Raw genomic sequence first — 19,367 nt, 5'->3', positions numbered from 1 at the left:
TAATTAGTCTAAATTGATAGAAATATGTTTTAGTCAAATAATAATGTTAATGCAAATCTATATATTAGTCTAGCTTTTTTTTGCGTCTATCTAATTTTTTTTATAATTTATCAAAATAATTAATTTTACAACTAGACATAAAATTAAAATATCTAATATAAATATAAAATATATCAATATCCGTTAATGTCTAGATCTCATCTGAACTTTAATAATCCGCATAATCGCTATTTTCTATAAAATGCATAGTCTCCGGCTATCGATTTTTTGAACATTGCACGTGGGTAGGCTTCAAAATCTACCGAGGCTTTTATTGATGCTTACTCTGTTTATCAAAGGCTCCCATGGTGTGGCATGAGAAACAAAGTAGGAATATTATGAAGTCTGAAAGTCTCGGCCCAAAGTTTCTTTTTGGTTTTCTTCAAGTTAGAGAACACACATAGTTGACAAGAGAAAGTGTCTTCAAACACCAACAAAAGTCAATGGCATATCATCTCCAGACAAAAAAAAAAAAACCCACAAAATCTAACTCAATGCGTTATGTTTATATATATAAAGGTCTATAGGTTAGATACAAAAATGAGAATGAGATAGGATGTATATATTATCTCTAAAGTATATAATGTTAAAAAGTTCCATCAGGTCCTAAGAGCCATCAGATGGGAAGTAAAAACGGAGTCTCTGCGCTCATCTAAACCTGCGTTTAGTCTCTCCATAGGCAACAACCCCAAGCACTGTTATACTGTACCCGCCAATCCCCATCACCGTGACCGGGTTTCGGAAAAGCAAGATCGAGATCACAACCGCAACCGCTCCTTTAGCGTTTCCAAGAACCTGAAACATTCAACATACAAACGTTTGATCCAATCTTTGTAAATGTTGAAATGTTCTCATTTTTTTCTTACCTGGAGGGTAAGCGCGCTTGTGTGCTTGGTAACCAAAAAGTTCAACAAGTTAGCTGAATAAGCCATTACAGAGTTCACCAAAAGAAGTATCCACATGTACTGATGTTGTCTGGCGAGCGATAGAGTCACGCTCATCACATCTGGTTCCATAACAATCGTGACGGGTAGAAGCGCAATGACGGCTATAGGGGACATGTACAGCATCAAGTTCATCGAGTTCAACTTTTCTCTGCAATGGAACATGTTAAAAACTCATTAATCTGCTTAGTTATGATCCATTGAGTAATGATTCTTCTTACCCCTCGGAAGAAAGTAAGATGCCTTGAAGAACAGATTTAAAAGCTCTTGCCGCGGTTGCACTAATGCACATAATGAACCCAAACCAGTGGAAACCTGGCTCACCCTGTGACACAGATCATTAAATCATTCATTAAATTAATATACAAACTTCCATAATCAAAAACAAACAACAGACAAAGGCCTTGTAAGAGAAAAACACAACCAAGTCTGAAACTTTATATAACACAGGACTCGAATAAAGCAGCCAAGTAAAAAAGGATGAAACTTTAGATAACCCATCACTCGTAATTGTGTTTTCCGGTGAATTTTAATATACTAAACGTAATAATTCATCTTTAATACTAAAAGAAGTAACCTTTTTGGGTTTTCAGACACACAAACATTCATCTTTAATATTAAAACCAAACAATGGATGGATCAGACATGTAAATCTACAGAGACAGAACACAAATCATCAAAGAAAAGACAAAAAAGCGTTACCCCACTAGCGATCACGACACCGGTAACAACAGGGACGAGAGCACCATACGTGACCCAAGCCTCTCTCTTAAACGTCATAAGATACGCAAACAGCGCCGTGAAAAACGGCGTCGTAGCGCCAACAGCCTGATTAAACGAAACGGGAAGATAACGGAGAGAGACATTCCCACCGACGACGGATGCGCAGAAGACAATGCTGAGGGTCGCGACCTTCATGAACTGGGAGCGAGATTTGAGGTGCTGGAGGGGGACGAGCTTGAGGAAGACGATGGAGACGTAGCTGAGGATGGCGCAGGCGGACATGTGGCACATGGTGAGGAAGATGGGGAATTTGAAGCCGTAGTTGGAGAGGAGGAACTTGTTGAGGAGGAGTACGCCGATGTTGGAGGTGTACCAGAGGAGGATGAGGGAGGAGATGAAGAGGGTTTGTTTCTTCGGGGAGGATGAGGATGGTGGCATCTCTGGTTTCTGATCTGGGTTCTTCTTGTTGTTCATGATGAGATCGGAACTTTTGGTTTGGATTTTTGATGGGAGAGGGGGGAGAAGAAGAAAGCTTGATGGGACAAAGGAAGCCTTTTTATTTGGGGAGAGAGAGATAGGAAAGTGTTGAATTGTTGTGTTTGCTTTGTTTGGTAAAAGTAGTTAATGCACTATTAAATTGACTAGTTTAATATTTTTTTCTATTTTCAAAGTACAATATTTAATGTACTACTTATTACTCCCTCCGGATACGAATGTATGATGTTATATCTTTTTATTTTGTATACAAATGTATGATATTTTGAGATATAATTAATGTATTTATTTTTAAAATTTAAACATAAATTAAAAAGTAAAATTATGAGTGGTGAAACTTTATTGATATAACCAAAAATTAACAATTAAAATAGTGCATTTATTGTTTCTTAATATGTGTGTAAAACCTTAAACATCATACATTTAAATCCAGAGGGAATATTTATTAATAAACTTTTTTATAGTTTTAAAATATTATTTATTAAATTAATTTAGTTTAAAAATTTAATTTATCATTATTGATTGATAAAAACACAGCTTTTTTTTTTAGAAAATAAAAAATTAATTTTCCAAAACAAAAAATATACGGATTGACTAATTTTAATAACCATTGTAAATTTTTATTATTTCTTTTGTCAGATTGAAATTATTCTTATTAATGCAATTATGTTACAAGATTATAAATTGTTGGTTTGTCATCATTGTAAAGGGAAAAAATATTGGAGTTATCAACTTATTATATTACTCAAAAAGTCAAGATTATCTACTTTGATTTCTTTTCAGGATTAGGTAAGAAATTAGGTTTATCAACCAAATAAAAATTGGTCCAAAATCTAGATTCATTCTCTTTCAGGACTAGGTTTTTTTTAATTGTCTTAAATCCAATTCCTGTGTTTATATTAAATAAACTTTTACGTGTTACATATCCTTCTTAGTTCTCTAGTTAAATATTTAAATTGGAATCGCAATTGTAAGATGATTTTTTATTACATTGTCAAAGTTGCATCAAAAACTTCAATTTCAGGGGAACGTTTTAAGAACCGAGTCCTGGTACATGGTCAAATTCGAACCAATTTTCCGCTGTTTTTTACACTAAACCGGGACCGCCAGAAAAGCTGATCTGACGACGGAGGACCAAGTGTCAAAGAACGTACAACCAGCAACAAAAACTGACGCGTCACGCTCACGCTCACGCGTAGACCGTATCTAGATAATTACGATTACACCCTTCTTAGACCGCGTATAATAAAGCCATGTGTAGCTTATCCCATGGTGATATAAATATCCCGACGTGACAATAAATATATAACCAAAAACATCGCATTAACCACTTCTCCCCTTCTCTTCTTTGATCTGTCCGAAAAGCTTCTTCTTTCGCCATGTCTGGTTACCCTCCTTCGAGCCAAGGTTACGGTTACGGCGGTAACCCACCGCCGCAACAACCCTACGGATCCTCCGGCAATCCACCACCGCCTCAACCTTACGGATCCTCCGGCGCTAATCCTCCACCGTACGGATCCTCAGCTGCCTCACCCTACGCCGTCCCCTACGGCTCTCAGCCTCCGCCGTCCTCCGCTCCTTACGGCGCGCCACCGTCGGCACCTTACGCGTCTCCTCCGGGAGACCACAAGCCGCACAAAGAAAAGCCTCAGGCCGCTTACGGATCTCCCGGTGGCTACGGATCGTCTGGTGGTTACGGTGGCTACGGAGCTCCTCCGTCGGGACACGGCGGAGGATACGGAGCTCCTCCTCCTCCTCAGCAGGCTGCTTACGGAAGCCCGTTCGCGTCTCTGGTCCCGTCGGCGTTTCCTCCGGGTACGGATCCGAACATCGTGACTTGCTTCCAGGCGGCGGATCGGGACCAGAGCGGCTTCATCGACGATAAGGAGCTTCAGGGGGCGCTCTCTTCGTATAATCAGAGCTTCAGCATGAGAACTGTTCATCTCCTCATGTATCTCTTCACCAACAGCAACGTCAGAAAGATCGGTCAGTTTCTTGATCTTGGTCAAAGTGTTGATCTTTGGTACTAACGGTTATTATAATTCAAGTTGAAGTAATCATCTTTTTGATTTTGAGTATTATAATGATTTTTAATAATGGCGACGTTGCAGGACCGAAAGAGTTTACTTCACTTTTCTACAGTCTTCAGAGTTGGAGGGTAATTTATAAAAAGACAATGGTTTTGTTAAATCTTTTATGGAGTTAATATAAACTGTGTGGTGTTGTGTTTGATTTTTCCAGAGCATATTTGAGAGATTTGATAAGGACAGAAGTGGTAAAATCGATACGAATGAGCTGAGAGATGCACTCTTGAGCCTCGGGTTTTCAGTGTCTCCTGTGGTTTTGGATCTGCTAGTTTCTAAGTTTGACAAGAGCGGAGGCAGGAACAGAGCTATTGAATATGACAACTTCATCGAGTATGTTCATTTGATTTCAAACCTTTATCACTTTCTTGTTTTTCCTCTGTGAAGAGTACTGATTCTGGTTTGTTCCATTGTTGCAGGTGCTGTTTGACTGTTAAGGTATAGTACTATTATCATTGTTTGAATCACATTCTTAGTTAGACAATGTGTAGAGTAGTGTTTTGATGTTTGATGAAATATAAATTGCAGGGGCTGACTGAGAAGTTTAAGGAGAAGGATACGGCGTTGTCAGGATCAGCTACTTTCAACTACGAGGCCTTCATGCTCACTGTTCTACCGTTCCTCGTCGCTTAAGTTCGTTGCTGTTATGGAGCTTTTGGAATAATTTATTTGTAGTAGTTGAATTCTGGAGTTTGCTCTTTTACCTTTTTATCGTCTTTGCTTTTGTAAGATTTGGAAGTGGCTCTCTCTATATGAGCAATTACACAAGTGTTGTGGAATAAATTTGACTGTTAAAAATGGAGTAGAATCCTATGTATTTACTATTTCCAATCATTCCAAACGAGATGGGAAAACAAAACTTTACTAAAGTCCCCATTAAATAAGTTTTCTTTTCGGGTGGACCCATGAAATAAGAGTTTAAACGGCCCAATACGTCTTATAATCCCTTCCAGAAACATTACAACTTTAAATGTAAGCCACTATCATCACCTCGATTAAGTATATATTATATTTTTCATTAAACTAATCATAAAATTAATTAAAGTGGACAATTACTATTTTTTCCCCTTAAATAAAATCTACGGAATTACCAAATATGACTAATATATATATGATAATTAGGATTTGAATGATAACCAAGAGAACGAAGAGGAACACTACATTCCTTAACGTTCCTTAAAAATGTTACCTTTCATGAGGAATATTTTTTTCTCTTCATTCCTCTTCATTCCTTTTTTTGTAGAGAATTATAATGCAAATTTGTTCCTTGTTAATTTTGATAAGGAACTCTCATTCCTCATCATTCTCAAAATTTTATTCCTATTCATTATTTTCTTATTCATTCTTAATGTTCCTCAATGGTTACCAGTCACACCTAATGATTCTAATAATAAGGATTTGATAACAATTTATATCCCATCCAATGTTTTTGTTTAATTTTATATTATTAAAATAAATTAAACAATCAAATTAGCTATAAAATTAAAATATAGATTTTTTCGTATATGTTATATTTTGAATTTTTAAAAACGACAAAATTACTAAAACTATTAAAATTATTATGTTAAAAATTAATGATCAATGGTTTAACATCCCCTATATATTAATAGGGAAACATTTAAAAAGTTTAGAACATGTAGTTTGTACTAACTAAAAAGTATCATGCTGGGTTGTCACGTAACTGGAATGTTAATTTGTTTACATGGCGGCTTGAAAATCAATTGAAAATTTTGTTAGTCCAAAATTAAATTGCTAGAGAATGTTATATTATATAGTATGTTCATTATGGACCATTCATTTATCAAATTGAAATTTATTATATATTATTTTTTAAATAAAACCTACGAAAGTACCTAATGTGATTATGATATATATAATAATTAATGATTTTAAATAATAAAGATTTGCTAATAATTTGTATATTTTCTATCATTTTTGTTTAATTATTTATTATTAAAATAAATTACACAATTACATTAATCATATATTAAAAATTTTAGATTTCTTTTGTATATGTTGTATTTTGAATTTTTCAAAACGAGTATAAATTAATAAAACTATTAAAAGTGTTACATAAACTTTTATGATCAATGTTTAAATTTTTTTTATAATAACATACAATGATAATAAAATCATAAAATCATATAACCAAATAATTTTATTTTAATAGGTGTTTATGTTAATATATATATATACTTCATATCGCTCAAATTTAATTATATATCATATATTATAGATAAGATTGATTGTTTTGATTTATTTATTCTAAAATGATTGCGAATATACAAGAGCGGTCATTTGATTTATATATGCAAGCCAATATATTACATAATAGAAACTGATTTTTTAGTTATTTAATATATAATTATTATTTTATTATTTCATAATATGCACAAAAATATAAAATAAGTAATAAATATAAAATATTTATTCTGCACAAGGTGCAGATCTTAACATAAGTATGTATCTCTTTAATAATTTTGAATCTTAAATATTTTCTAAATCTCAAGCCAAAATAAAAGAAAGAAATGAGAATAAACTCAAAAATTAATATTTATATCGAGCAAATAACCAAAATGACACAAAAATGAGAAAATATCAAAGATAGATAGGAATGACACGTGAACGTAAACTTCCCATAACCATAATTAACTTTTAAATTGCTAAATCATGATATAAAACCGAGCTGACATAGTTTCATTGTAACCAAATAGTAGACATGAGATTTTTCGGCCTAAACGTTAGGTTTTTATGTGATAAATAATTTTTTGACCTAAAATATTTTTAAAAATGGGACCAGTTCATTAGTAAACAAATTATGTAGTTAACAAAAAAGTTTTTAAAATATTGTTTAAGGGCCAAAAATATTAATTCGATCAATAATATAAATTTCATTTTTCATACGATATTTTTTAAATAATTTTCATATAAATTTGCCCTCATCCTAATTCTTATTATTTTGTTTCTTTAACATTGGCCACATCTATTTTTCGATGAATAATTTCATTAACAACAACATTTCCACAATGCAGCTTTTCCACAACGTTTGAATCAACAGTCGGTTTGCGGTTTGAATCAACAGTCGGTTCTGCATATACGACATTTTCGACAGATATGTTTTATTTGCAATACACAACAACAATAAACGGTTTTACATGCACCACTCTAAGATTTCTAATAAAATTTGCATTTTATAATAAGTAATAAACTGTATCCTGAAATTAATTTTAAATATGGTGTAAAAATCTGTAAACCTTTACTAGTAAGCCTCTATTATTTTTATTTAGAAAGGTTAAACATTGACCGCTAATATATAATCTTTTTTTAAATATCTCAATATTAAAGGATGAAACAAATCCATCGTACAAGATTAAAAGCAAAAACGTTACATTTTTAGAAAACTAGTATCTCTAATGAAATTTTGTAAAAACTAATCCCTATAATTTATACAAATGATAGGTGAACCTTTAAAACAACATTTTTAACACTTTTTGGATGTAGTATATGATGATTAGCTAAAAATGATGTTTATTTCTCAGTAATGGGAAAACTAACAAATTTGAACAAGATCTAATTAAAAATATAAAAGTGATTCACTATCTTAAATTTTTTCAAAAAAGTTTTACTTACAATTTTCTTAGCTTCAAGTCCGAGATATCCAATACACAAGCACAAAGAAAACTAAATTATGATATACATAAATACATATATAATGTTTAATACATAACATGCATATATAATGTCTAAAACATAACATGCATTCTTGTCTCAAACATTAGATATATAACATAACTGAAAATATTACCTAAAACATTGTTATCATGCAGTGAACTAGACAAATTCATGAGTATAAGTGTTTTTTTTTTGTGGTAGGTGTGTTGTATTCTATGCGAAGTATCATAAACAAACGATAAAATTATCAGCTTCTTTTGAAACAAACTAATGTTATATATAATATCGCATTAGTCATTTTCCTTGAAAAAGATGCGGTTAGCATATGAAAGTTGACCAAATATTAGATACTAATATTTCTAAAATACTTTTCTGACCAAATACCGAACATCAAAGGGGAAATGTAAACTCATAATAGAATTATTTCGGAAAATGTGTAACTCAAAATCAACAAACACATAATTTTCATCATAGACTCCATATATATACAAACTACTTATTTTAATTTAAAAAAAAAAAACTTGAAAAGATCATTCAAAATATCCTTTCCTTAGAAAAAAAAATTAAAAGCCTTTCAATCAAGCTTGCAAAAGTTAGTGATATACATTTTTCTCTTCAAAATCAAGTGGTATTTTCACTTGTTGGTTTTTCATCATAAAAATAAAATATTTTTTTCATCACTTGTTGACGAAATACCCAAGAGACATAAGTATCATGACAAAATATATATCATCTTTAAGGTAAGACTTAAGACCTTCTCCAAATGCTTCTAGCGTTTGTTTCTTTAGAAATGCAATCAGTTACTGTAAAAATGCAGAGACACTTCCTTATTTTTCTCTAAAATTGGTCTGCTTCAGGATGATAGGGTATGTAAGGAGCTTGGAATAATCAGCAACAAGTTTATGGAGAATCCTTGGATCGGAAAAAAATTATTTCATCCACCTACAAAAGAAAATACAAACGTTAATGTACATAAGAGAAAGAAAATACACACACAAATGATATTAAAGTAAAGAACAATTCATTAGACAAGAGCAATGACTTACACACATTAACATGTATTGTAACTACGAGGGATGATTGGGCACTCTCTTCTTTATGAAGAGTGTAGAAGTTTGAGCCAAATACAACATCAAATACATGAAGAGTGTCACACTTCTCTGTTTTGCTTGAGACATATAGTGATTTTGCAATTGAAAACACTGAACCAAGTTCGCTAGATGACATAGTGATTACATTACTCTGAGAAAAGCTAACGAAGATCCTAACTATTTCATCTCTCGTCATCCCAATTCCACAATCACTATAGATAATCAAATATTCAAATCAGATCAGCTTCTTTTGAAATAAACTTATGTTACATAAAATATTGCATTAGGCATTTTGTTTGAGAGAAATGGAGTTAGCATATGAAAGTTTGACCAAATATTGGATAATGATATTTCTAAAATTTCACTTTTCTACCATATTGAACATAAAAATGGAAATTTTAACCCTTAATAAAATTATCTCGAAAAGTGTGTAACTTAAAATCAACAAACACATGATTTTCATCGTAGACGCCACATATATATACACAACCTTTATATTATACTCCTAATTAGAGGATGATAACTAGCTCAGTGAAAATATTCAAACTACTTATTTTAGTATCAAAAACACTTGAAAAGATCATTCAAAATATCCTAATTACATTTTGAATTAAGAGCCAAACTTGATAGTTGTGTTGTGTCTTATGTATGTTGTCAATTGTTATGGTACATGTATATGTGAAATGTCAATTTCCATTGTTCATGTATCTTAATCTATGTAAAACTAATATGCGTTTATGATTCATGTTATTCGTTAAAGTTTCATATGCTACGTTCTTTGACATTTTCATGAATATGATGATCATTGGACTGGTTGAACAAAAGCTGATGATTCTTGGACAAAAAGAAATTAGGGTTACAAAATGTTGGGTCAGTTATATTTTACAAGCCCATTTATCTTATTATCCATGTATGTCCCCACCTAGGCATGGACATAAAAACCAAACCGAAACCGAACCGAAAAACCGAATTCGAAACCGAACAAAAATTCAAAAATAACCGAACGGTTTCTATATTTCTATAACTGAAAAAATGAAACCGAACCGGAACCGAACCGAGAACCGAATGGGTACCCGAATATCCAAAATAAAATTTATATACCTAAAAATATTAATTATATTTAGTATTGAAAATACTAAATATTCAAAACTTACTACTTATATACCGAACTATCCAAAAGATCGAAATACTCTAATATTTTTTTTATCTAGAGTATTTTAAATTATCCAAATTATCCTAAAGAACCGAATTACCCGAATAGTTTTTATCCAAAATATTAAAATTTATCTGAATTACCCGATTGATATCCGAAAAATCTCCAATAAATTGTTTTTACCCTGAATTATCCAAAATTAATCGAAAAACCGGAACCGAAACTAACTGAATTGGAACCACAAATTTATCATATATTAGCCGGTTCTTATAATTGTTATCGAAACCGAAAAGAACCGAACTGGACCCGAACCGAATTTCATAGATAACCGAACGGTTCCTATATCCCTATAACCGAAAAAACCGAAAACCAAAAACCGAACCAGAACCGAACCGAAAACCGAACGCCCAGGCCTATCCCCACCAAACATCATCAGCCGTTGAATTATCATAAAACAACATAAAGCCAATCTCATCGCATTTATAACACTTGAAAAAAAAACAAAAAACATTATTGGATATCACTCTTACAGTAAAAAAACAAAATGGAAAATGTTTTACTCCTAGTTACTCTACAAATTTACTAATCAAATTAAAACATTTTGTAATTTTAAATATAAATATAAATAATTATTTATTTTTTTGTATTTTCTCGAATTATACATTTTCAATCTGAACTTTTCTATAATTTTTGTTTCAATTTTTTAATTAAATTCTAAAATGGATAATTCGAAAACTACAAAAAAATTACTTTTATTTAAATAATTGTTTATGTTTATATATTTAGAAAGTAAGGATATAATATTTTTTGTCATTTTAATAAATTATTTTTTGTCATTTTCTTATTTAAGAGCTCTTTGATGAAAAAAATGTATTTTAGAATTATTGGAGAGAACCTTAACCAAAACCTAAACTGAACTGAACCAAGTTTTTGGTTTATTTCGGTGTAATTGTGGTTTAACCGAACTAACCGAAACCAAAATTACCCGACCTGAATAAACAAAATCCACGGCGTTCATAGTATAAAGAGACAATTAGGTGAATATATCCAAAACGAACCGAAATTAGCAAAATATACACACACGCTCAAAACCCTCCTTTCCCTGTAGCAAAATTATGTGATCTTCCCAAAATGCCACTACCTATAGAGACACGTAAGAGGAGAGATGCTGAAGTGAGAATATTGTTTGATATGACCTAGGATATCGTAGAGTAATGGCATCACGCGGTGTTTGTAATAGAGGATCCCACACCACACTTTTAAATTGCAAATTTTCACAAATATATGAAAAAATATTCTAAATCACACGTTTGTATTATATATATAATATCTACAACATGTATCATCATTAGTTATATCATTTACTTAGACACTAAGATTTTGTATATCATCTACAATCAGCCAGTAACATTGTATATATTAATCCTTGTTCGGAAACTCGCTAGGCGCTACGCGTGCGGTCGACCCGGGCCTAACGAGTTAACAATAAATCGGGCAAAAAATCGGGGAGTAATCGGGGATTTTTTTCTTAGAGTAGTTATTGATTACGGGTTAGATAAAATACATTTTGAAATGATAACGTGTAGATTGCTGTAGTCCAGCGGTATAGTGTGCAACAACTCGTGAATAAACCCGGGTTCGAAACTCAGTTAATGCACTGTCGTGTGTTTTCTTCCATTTTTTATTAATGAAGGGCAAAATTGTAATTCTAGTTTCATATTCTTCCTTGCATCTGCAACCCTAGTCATGGCCGCTCCAGATTTTTTCAGCATGATTTTTCGAGTTTCTTGGCTATTTACATCGAGTAACCTTTGTTTCCTTGTTATTAACAAGAAAATATGATAGATTCGTGATGCAATAGTCAATTTCGAGTTCCATAAACCCATAAATTTTTTCCCGATTTTTTTAACCGAATCAGACTGATTCGCCACGGTTCATGGGCGTAGAGCGCATAATCGCCGAGAAATCGCTTCAAATCGCCGCGTTTTAGAACAAGGATATTAACTAACAAGTAAATATCAACCACAATAATTACTTCATATATTCATGTGGTTATATGCTAACTTATATATTAAATGAATTATTTATTTACAAAATCATTGTCTCTTTTACACATGAGTCACTTACAAAATCATTGTCTCTGAGATCTATCTTAGGGGTTTACTATAACATTTACAGACATTACAAAGTATTAACCACAAATATTTATAATTGTTAACATCTACTGGTAAATTTAAGCACTAATATTCATTATATGATATAATGTGAGACTATAACATTTTATATATCAATTAACATTACAAGTATCAAACAACGTATGTTAGTAAGCCAAATGCCGATAACCATATAGCAATAAAACATCCGTTTAAATATGCATTACCAATCACACTTCCACTAGACACTTCACCATATCCTTCTCATGAACCACTCATCCACGTCCCACATTGATTAGAACATATTCTTACCAAGCGAGTCTATCACTTTTTTGTTCATAACATGTTCATATATTCATGTGATTATCTGCTAACTTATATATTAGATAAATGTTTATTTGTGTCTCTCTTACATGTGAATCAATTACAAAAACATTTTCTTTAAAATATATCTTAGCGACTACTGTAACATTTACTAGACACAGAAAAGTGTTAACCACAAACATTTATATTTTTTTATCATCTACTGATAAATTTAGATATTAACATTCATACATCATATAATTTTAGACTGTAACATTTTATATATCAACTAACATTAGAAGTATCAAATAACATATGATAGTAAGTGACTCATTGACAATGCTAGTTAAAGAAAAACATGTGCCTAGACATGCATTACCGATCACACTTCCACTAGACACTTCACCAACTCTCATGAATCAATCTTCTATGTTTCACATTGATTAGAACCCGTTAATTCTTACGAACCGAGTCCATCACTTTTTTTTTCCATCACATATTGCATTTGATCAGACAGAGCGCATAGAGTACGAAGACGTCATTGTTTTGATGCTAAAAAGACAACATTAGGTAATTACTGGTAAAAGATTCTCAGTTTTTTTACCTATGAAGTTTTAAGAGATGATGGGATCTGATACTCCCCAATCCAATGATCCTTACTCAGCTTTAGACTTACCTGCAACAAAAATATATGTGAAAATACCTAGTAATACTTTTACTAACATAACAAGAATGCTAAGAAAGTTTTAATTTTTCTCCTAAGTTATTCTCAAAACACGCTAGCTATCATGAAACATCATCGATGAATTATATGCAGAAATTCATACAACTTATATAAAACATAAAACTGTTTGACCAAATTAAATTCTTAATTGCCTTAATCCTTTATTATACATTAACTTCACAAAATAGAAACAAAGAGACAATTATAAATACAACTGACGACGTTAATCAGTAACTCTAAATAGATTGTTATCGTCTACAACTACTATTACTGAATACACTATGGGTTACCATCTAACTGTTTATACTCCAAAACACTTTGTCGTCTTCAATAGATGACCTACTAAACTCTTCTAAGTTAAAATCTAATGAAGTGTAATACATGTTACAATATAAGTTGTCAGCTAATTACCATTATAAAATAGGTTTTCCTATTCAAATAACAAAAACGTAGATAACTTGAATAAATCGAAAACATATAAACAGATGTTGAAGAGTACTGAAAAAGTTATCAACTGAGTTATCTATAATATATTCTATACACTATGGGTTACCATCAAACTAAATAATTGTCACTGTGGTTACAATATATTTTTTATATATAGATGAGTAAGCATAATGTTAAGTGGGAAACAATAAGTTAAAGTTGATGAAAGATATTAGACCCTAATCTCCCAACAAAAAAAAATCAGATCTCTGTCTTTTTGTCTTTTTCTTCATTCAGACATGTGTTGACGTCTGAAGATACTATATCTTCTCCATCTCTAAAAAATAAAAACTAATAGTTTTACGGTTAGGACTTGGAGATGACAAAACTAGTAGAACAAAATGAGAAGAAATCACAAACAAATAATAACATATTGATAGTGATTTTACTTACAAACTAGGAGCAGTCGGGGATCTTGGCTGTGCAAACAAGGGTCTTTTTCAGTTTTTCCAGAGTAGATCTAATAATGGTTTCTTTTGATTTCTCATCTTTCTCTTTCTCTTTTGATCTAGTATGTCTAAGCTCAGACATAAAAAAGTCTACAGTTCATATAATAGTGATCGGGTAGCTTGCAAATTATGGTCAAAACGGTGTATATACACCCTAGTTTCTCAATAATTTATTGTGTCCGAAAAAAAAAAAAAAAACACAATTGACGTAAAAAAAAAAAAAAAAAAACACGATAACAATACCTTGTCGTCACCACCGCTTCTGTGTCTCTCTCTACCATTATTCTAACAAGTGAAAGACGAAGAAGAGATAATCAGACCCAAAAATGGCGACTCTTTCGTCCTCTCTATTATCTTCTTCTCCTCTATGCAAATCCAGATTCTCTCCATCGAGAACTGACTTCATCTCTTTCTCCCCTCGAAGAACTCTCTCCGTCGCCTCGCCGGCGATTCTCTCTCTCTCCGTCAAACATCATCGCTGCAGAAACTCTTTCCAAGGTTCCTTTTCTAGTCATTCTTCCCGATTGAAAACATTGAATTGAGTATTAGAGTGATCGAAAAAGCTTTCTCCTTTTTGGTTTGTGGGTTCCAGTGAGATCAGTAGCTAGTCCGGCGGAGACGGCGTCGGAGTTCGATGAGATGGTCTCCGGGACGAAGAGGAAGTATTACATGCTTGGAGGGAAAGGAGGAGTGGGGAAAACTAGCTGCGCAGCTTCTTTGGCTGTGAGGTTTGCTAACAATGGTCACCCAACTCTTGTTGTCTCCACTGATCCAGCTCATTCATTGAGTGACTCTTTTGCTCAGGTAAAGGAGTTGACTTTGAACTTGTTTGATTGATTGAAAGGTATGTGATTGGTGTTGATTTTTGTAGGACTTGACTGGAGGAATGCTTGTGCCTGTTGAAGGACCTGAATCTCCTTTGTTTGCTCTTGAAGTATGTTTCAATGTTTGTTTTTTGGGGGGCATTTTTTTTTCACTCAAAAAATTGAGTTTTAATTTTATAGCAATGCAACAGATAAACCCCGAGAAGGCTAGAGAGGAGTTTCGTAGTGCCTCTCAGGCGAATGGAGGGACTGGGGTTAAAGATTTTATGGATGGTATGGGTCTTGGCATGCTTGTTGAACAGGTATGTAGTAGCATCATGTGCACTTTCTAGTGGATTTTGTTATTACTACTTGTGATTTAAATGGCTCTTGTAATTTTTATACTTGGTTGCTGAAGTTGGGGGAACTAAAACTTGGTGAGTTGCTTGACACACCGCCTCCTGGATTGGATGAAGCCATTGCCATTTCTAAAGTAATCTATCTGATCCTTCTTTGATTTTGTTGCTTTCTGCATGATTGGTTCTTGCTTATAGTCAAAAGGTTGTTCACAGGTCATTCAGTTTTTGGAATCACCTGAGTATAACATGTTCACCAGGATCGTGTTTGACACTGCACCAACGGTGAGCAAGCTTTACTAAAAACTTCCCTCCTTTTTTTCTAGCATGGTAAAAGTGTGAAACAGATCTTGTTGCTACTTACAGGGTCACACGCTGAGGCTACTCTCCTTACCAGACTTCCTGGACGCGTCCATAGGTAAAATCTTGAAGGTGGGAGAGATGTCTCAGATCAATCTTTTCTTCTACCAAAGCGCTTATGAGTTTCTGAGACTTTGTTCTTCTTCTTCTGCATCTACAGCTTAGGCAGAAAATAACCTCAGCTACCTCAGCAATCAAATCAGTCTTTGGGAAAGAAGATAACAAACCTGATGCTGTAAGTTTTTATAATACTAGTCTTCATCTTTGTGAGTACACACCGGTTCGTTCCTTTTTAAAAAAAAAATCTGTGGATGTGAAAAGGCTGACAAATTGGAACGGCTAAGAGAGAGGATGGTTAAAGTTAGAGAGCTTTTTCGTGACACAGAGTCAACAGAGTTTGTCATTGTCACTATCCCCACGGTAATTTATACAGATGCATCTCCTGAGAAGTCCTCCCATCTTCAAACATGCGTTAAGTCCAAGTCTAGAGTTAGTAGCATCTCACGGTTTATTAATGTTTGTTTGAAATCTCCTAGGTAATGGCTGTCAGCGAGTCTTCTAGATTAAGTGCTTCGTTGAAGAAAGAAAGTGTCCCCGTCAAAAGACTTGTTGTTAATCAGATTCTCCCACCATCCTCTTCTGACTGCAAATTTTGTTCCATAAAAAGAAAGGTATATATATATATGCACAAACTTCTCGTTAACTTTAAACCAAAGATTGGTCTTGTCTGCCCATCAACCACAATGAATCAGAGAGAGAGAGAGAGTTTTGGTGTGGTGAAATGCATATTCTAAACATGAAAAAAAATGAACTTGCAGGACCAAATGCGAGCTCTTGATATGATCAGGGAGGATTCAGAACTCTCAGGTTTGACATTAATGCAGGCTCCGCTTGTAGACATGGAGATCAGAGGTGTTCCTGCTCTGCGCTTCTTGGGAGATATCATTTGGAAATGAGAAGAAGAAGCAAAGTTCAGTTGTATTGAGATAGTAGTGTTGTTTATTACAACTTACATTACATTAGTTTTGGGACAGATGTACGAATTGTCCTTAAAAAGAATAAACTATTGCAAGATATTTACAATAGTTATGGTATGAGATAGATGAAAAAAAAGTCTTAACCAGTGTTCTCGGAGGTTACTTTGACACTCTAATTAGCCATAAAAATAAACTTGGAAACAAGTGCAGGGATAAACATCTAAAAACGGTTGATTCAAAAAAAGAAAAGAGACGTTGCATTGCATTGTTAACTTCTGTTTTGTCTTAAGTGAAAATTAGATAAGGAGGGAGAAGTTTGAGAGCTCTGTTTTAACCTCAGAGAATGGAATCATTGACGTCTTGCATGCAATGCATTAAATGAACTTTGTGTAAAAAGTTGGAAATAAAGCGAGAGAGACGAGTTTCCCTCATTTTCTCTATTTTGTCGCATTCAAAAAGACACTGAAGGTTGAGCTGTAGGCAGTAAAAAAGAGATGACACTGGACAGCTCTATCGTACCGTACTCTCGGGTTAAGCAATGATTTTAACAGTGGTTAAAATGTTAAAAAGGATAAGCAAGCGATGACCAGTCAAAGAGCCCCACTCCTATTTCGTCATACATTTGTTGTATATCAAACAACAAAATCATAATACCGAGAGAGTAGATAGAGAGAAAGAAGAAGAAGAAGAAGAAGAAGAAGAGAGATGGCTGCATGCATTGACTTGTCGAGGATTCCCCACATCCCTGGTCTGTCTCACTCTTTCTTTCTTTCTTTCTCCTATTCTCTTCGTCTCCCTTTCGCAAAGATTTAATCTTTTTGATCCTCCGGGAATGTAAAGTTTCAATCTTTAGTGTCTTCTTTGGCTCTATTGAACACGAAACTTGTTAACAAAGATCCTCCCCGAAGAATAAAGTTTCCTACTTTACTGAGAGCTCTTGTTTGTTTTTTTGACTCTCAGGGAGGTTGCACGCGACCAACCACCCTTACCAGAGGTACGGTCCAAAGGGTTTCATGGAAATCAAGGCCCTCCCCAACGACGACCTCTACGTCCGCGTCGACCTCCCCGGCGTTCCAGACGACGCCATCCGCCACAGAGTCGACGCCGTGAGACAAAAGGTCGTCTTTTTCTCCGGCGAGGAAGTTCTCGGCGACGGAGACAACGCCGACGACGTTCGCGAGTACTCTGGAACCGCCGGTCTGGGCTGCGACTGCTGCGAGATCACCGGGGTCGATGCCAAGATGAAAGATGGAGTCTTGAGGATGATTCTCACAAGGGTCAAAGTCAAAGACCATGACAGCAACAAGTGCACTCACTTTCTCCCTCCTAACGCAGGTTCGAATCCCATTCAATACCACACCTTTTAATTTTGCGTATGTATGAGTATAATACTACTACTCTTCGTTTTGGATAGGCAAATCTGGGAGATACGATGTGAATTCACCTGTCATGGTTGAAGTGGAGGAACATCCCTATGTGGTGAAAGGTCGCAAGGACACGTTGGCTACCAACCGAACATCTGATGGATGTTTTCGCTTCTCCGTGGACATGCCTGGTGTCTGCAGCGACGACGTGTTCGTGATTCCCAACCAGAACGAGATCAAGTTCTACGGTGAGAACAAGGAGGTGTATGAGCATGACGAGAGTTGCCGTATTTTCCTTGGAGCCATCAGCAATCGTCAGTGTTGTTCCTTTGGGATTCCGCTTCTCAGCCACGGCATCGCTTGGGATGCAGAGTTTGGTGTTCTCAAAGTGCGCGTCTCACCACCTCCTCGCAACAACCACAATTGAGTAATCATCACTCTTATCTACTACGTTTTCATTTCAGTGTTTTGGGAGACATTATTAAGTTGAACTACTTAGGCAGAGTGTGTGTTTTAAGTTGAGACAATTGTTACGTGTGTGTGTGTCCTCCTGCTTTTGTGTTTGTTATTGGAATCTTGTGACCAGTCATGTTCATTGCTTTCACAATCTCTATTTTTCTTTTGTCCCTTAAGCTGACCCAACAGATTAAACTTGAATTTTATAAAGATAGGAATACGAAAACATAAAAAAATCTGATCATGGAAGCATTTCTCTTCGAATTACATGGGCAGTTGAATCCTGGATTTTTTTTTTTTTTTGTGAAAACTCAAACCACTATAGATATTGGCATATTCCACACGTAGAATTTAGAATAAAAAATATTCTAATATTACTCTATTTTTCGCTCTATAATAGAGTGAAAATATGTTTATTCTAAATATATAGAGTAATTTGTTTTTTGTTCATTACTCTATTTTTTAATCTAAAATAAAGCACTATTAGAACAAATTATAATTTTATTATAGAATTACTCTATTTTATAGTAAAAAATATAATAAGCCATTGATGATGGTAAATATTGTACTGTGGTTGAACACCATTCCTCCAAGGAAAAGCAAGGGCAGGCCCTAGTAAATGTACTGATCACTCATGATTATTATTTGTTATTGTAGACTCACGAAGTTTTTTTTTTGTCGTCTAGTATTTTATTAAAGGACTAAAGCCCAACACTTACATCAAACGTAAAGGCC

General features: G+C 33.9%; 4 protein-coding genes across 4 annotated transcripts; 3 read left to right on the top strand and 1 right to left on the bottom strand.

Annotated features, from left to right (window-relative positions):
* Positions 1 to 524: 524 nt before the first annotated feature.
* LOC111214030 (UDP-URONIC ACID TRANSPORTER 1-like) lies at positions 525 to 2,436 on the bottom strand. Its single transcript, XM_048744750.1, has 4 exons — positions 1,686 to 2,436; positions 1,205 to 1,308; positions 906 to 1,134; positions 525 to 834 (listed from the first exon to the last, which is right to left on the bottom strand). Exons 1-4 carry the CDS (start codon positions 2,178 to 2,180, stop codon positions 688 to 690), a joined length of 975 nt encoding a protein of 324 aa, XP_048600707.1. The 5' UTR covers positions 2,181 to 2,436; the 3' UTR covers positions 525 to 687.
* Positions 2,437 to 3,498: 1,062 nt separating this feature from the next.
* LOC106346185 (probable calcium-binding protein CML49) lies at positions 3,499 to 5,109 on the top strand. The gene is made up of 5 exons (XM_013785439.3): positions 3,499 to 4,187; positions 4,313 to 4,359; positions 4,443 to 4,618; positions 4,705 to 4,723; positions 4,814 to 5,109. The coding sequence occupies exons 1-5, from the start codon at positions 3,581 to 3,583 to the stop codon at positions 4,916 to 4,918; spliced, it is 954 nt and encodes a 317-aa protein (XP_013640893.2). The 5' UTR covers positions 3,499 to 3,580; the 3' UTR covers positions 4,919 to 5,109.
* A 9,421-nt stretch (positions 5,110 to 14,530) lies between these two features.
* Positions 14,531 to 16,920, top strand: LOC106346183 (ATPase GET3B). Its single transcript, XM_013785438.3, has 11 exons — positions 14,531 to 14,814; positions 14,909 to 15,120; positions 15,188 to 15,250; positions 15,332 to 15,442; positions 15,538 to 15,612; positions 15,692 to 15,760; positions 15,842 to 15,907; positions 15,996 to 16,070; positions 16,157 to 16,255; positions 16,372 to 16,506; positions 16,654 to 16,920. The coding sequence occupies exons 1-11, from the start codon at positions 14,643 to 14,645 to the stop codon at positions 16,789 to 16,791; spliced, it is 1,215 nt and encodes a 404-aa protein (XP_013640892.2). The 5' UTR covers positions 14,531 to 14,642; the 3' UTR covers positions 16,792 to 16,920.
* Positions 16,921 to 17,323: 403 nt separating this feature from the next.
* LOC111213942 lies at positions 17,324 to 18,787 on the top strand. The gene is made up of 3 exons (XM_048744749.1): positions 17,324 to 17,560; positions 17,773 to 18,147; positions 18,227 to 18,787. The coding sequence occupies exons 1-3, from the start codon at positions 17,518 to 17,520 to the stop codon at positions 18,601 to 18,603; spliced, it is 795 nt and encodes a 264-aa protein (XP_048600706.1). The 5' UTR covers positions 17,324 to 17,517; the 3' UTR covers positions 18,604 to 18,787.
* The last annotated feature ends 580 nt before the right edge of the window (positions 18,788 to 19,367 follow it).

Source organism: Brassica napus, chromosome C1 (assembly GCF_020379485.1).
Source record: "Brassica napus cultivar Da-Ae chromosome C1, Da-Ae, whole genome shotgun sequence".
NCBI lineage: Eukaryota > Viridiplantae > Streptophyta > Magnoliopsida > Brassicales > Brassicaceae > Brassica > Brassica napus.
This window is presented reverse-complemented; position numbering and strand designations above follow the sequence as displayed.

Excerpts from the sequence above, each read along its gene's own strand:
- LOC111214030 (XM_048744750.1), bottom strand. The coding sequence starts at position 2,180 with ATGAACAACAAGAAGAACCCAGATCAGAAACCAGAGATGCCACCATCC. Across the intron at positions 1,309-1,685 it reads GTGTCGTGATCGCTAGTGGG|GGTGAGCCAGGTTTCCACTG; the intron begins GTAACGCTTTTT and ends TCTGTGTCACAG. Across the intron at positions 835-905 it reads CAAGCGCGCTTACCCTCCAG|GTTCTTGGAAACGCTAAAGG; the intron begins GTAAGAAAAAAA and ends TGAATGTTTCAG.
- LOC106346185 (XM_013785439.3), top strand. The coding sequence starts at position 3,581 with ATGTCTGGTTACCCTCCTTCGAGCCAAGGTTACGGTTACGGCGGTAAC. Across the intron at positions 4,188-4,312 it reads CAGCAACGTCAGAAAGATCG|GACCGAAAGAGTTTACTTCA; the intron begins GTCAGTTTCTTG and ends GCGACGTTGCAG. Across the intron at positions 4,360-4,442 it reads ACAGTCTTCAGAGTTGGAGG|AGCATATTTGAGAGATTTGA; the intron begins GTAATTTATAAA and ends TGATTTTTCCAG.
- LOC106346183 (XM_013785438.3), top strand. The coding sequence starts at position 14,643 with ATGGCGACTCTTTCGTCCTCTCTATTATCTTCTTCTCCTCTATGCAAA. Across the intron at positions 15,613-15,691 it reads AAGCCATTGCCATTTCTAAA|GTCATTCAGTTTTTGGAATC; the intron begins GTAATCTATCTG and ends GGTTGTTCACAG. Across the intron at positions 16,507-16,653 it reads TTTGTTCCATAAAAAGAAAG|GACCAAATGCGAGCTCTTGA; the intron begins GTATATATATAT and ends ATGAACTTGCAG.
- LOC111213942 (XM_048744749.1), top strand. The coding sequence starts at position 17,518 with ATGGCTGCATGCATTGACTTGTCGAGGATTCCCCACATCCCTG. Across the intron at positions 17,561-17,772 it reads GAGGATTCCCCACATCCCTG|GGAGGTTGCACGCGACCAAC; the intron begins GTCTGTCTCACT and ends TTTGACTCTCAG. Across the intron at positions 18,148-18,226 it reads CTTTCTCCCTCCTAACGCAG|GCAAATCTGGGAGATACGAT; the intron begins GTTCGAATCCCA and ends CGTTTTGGATAG.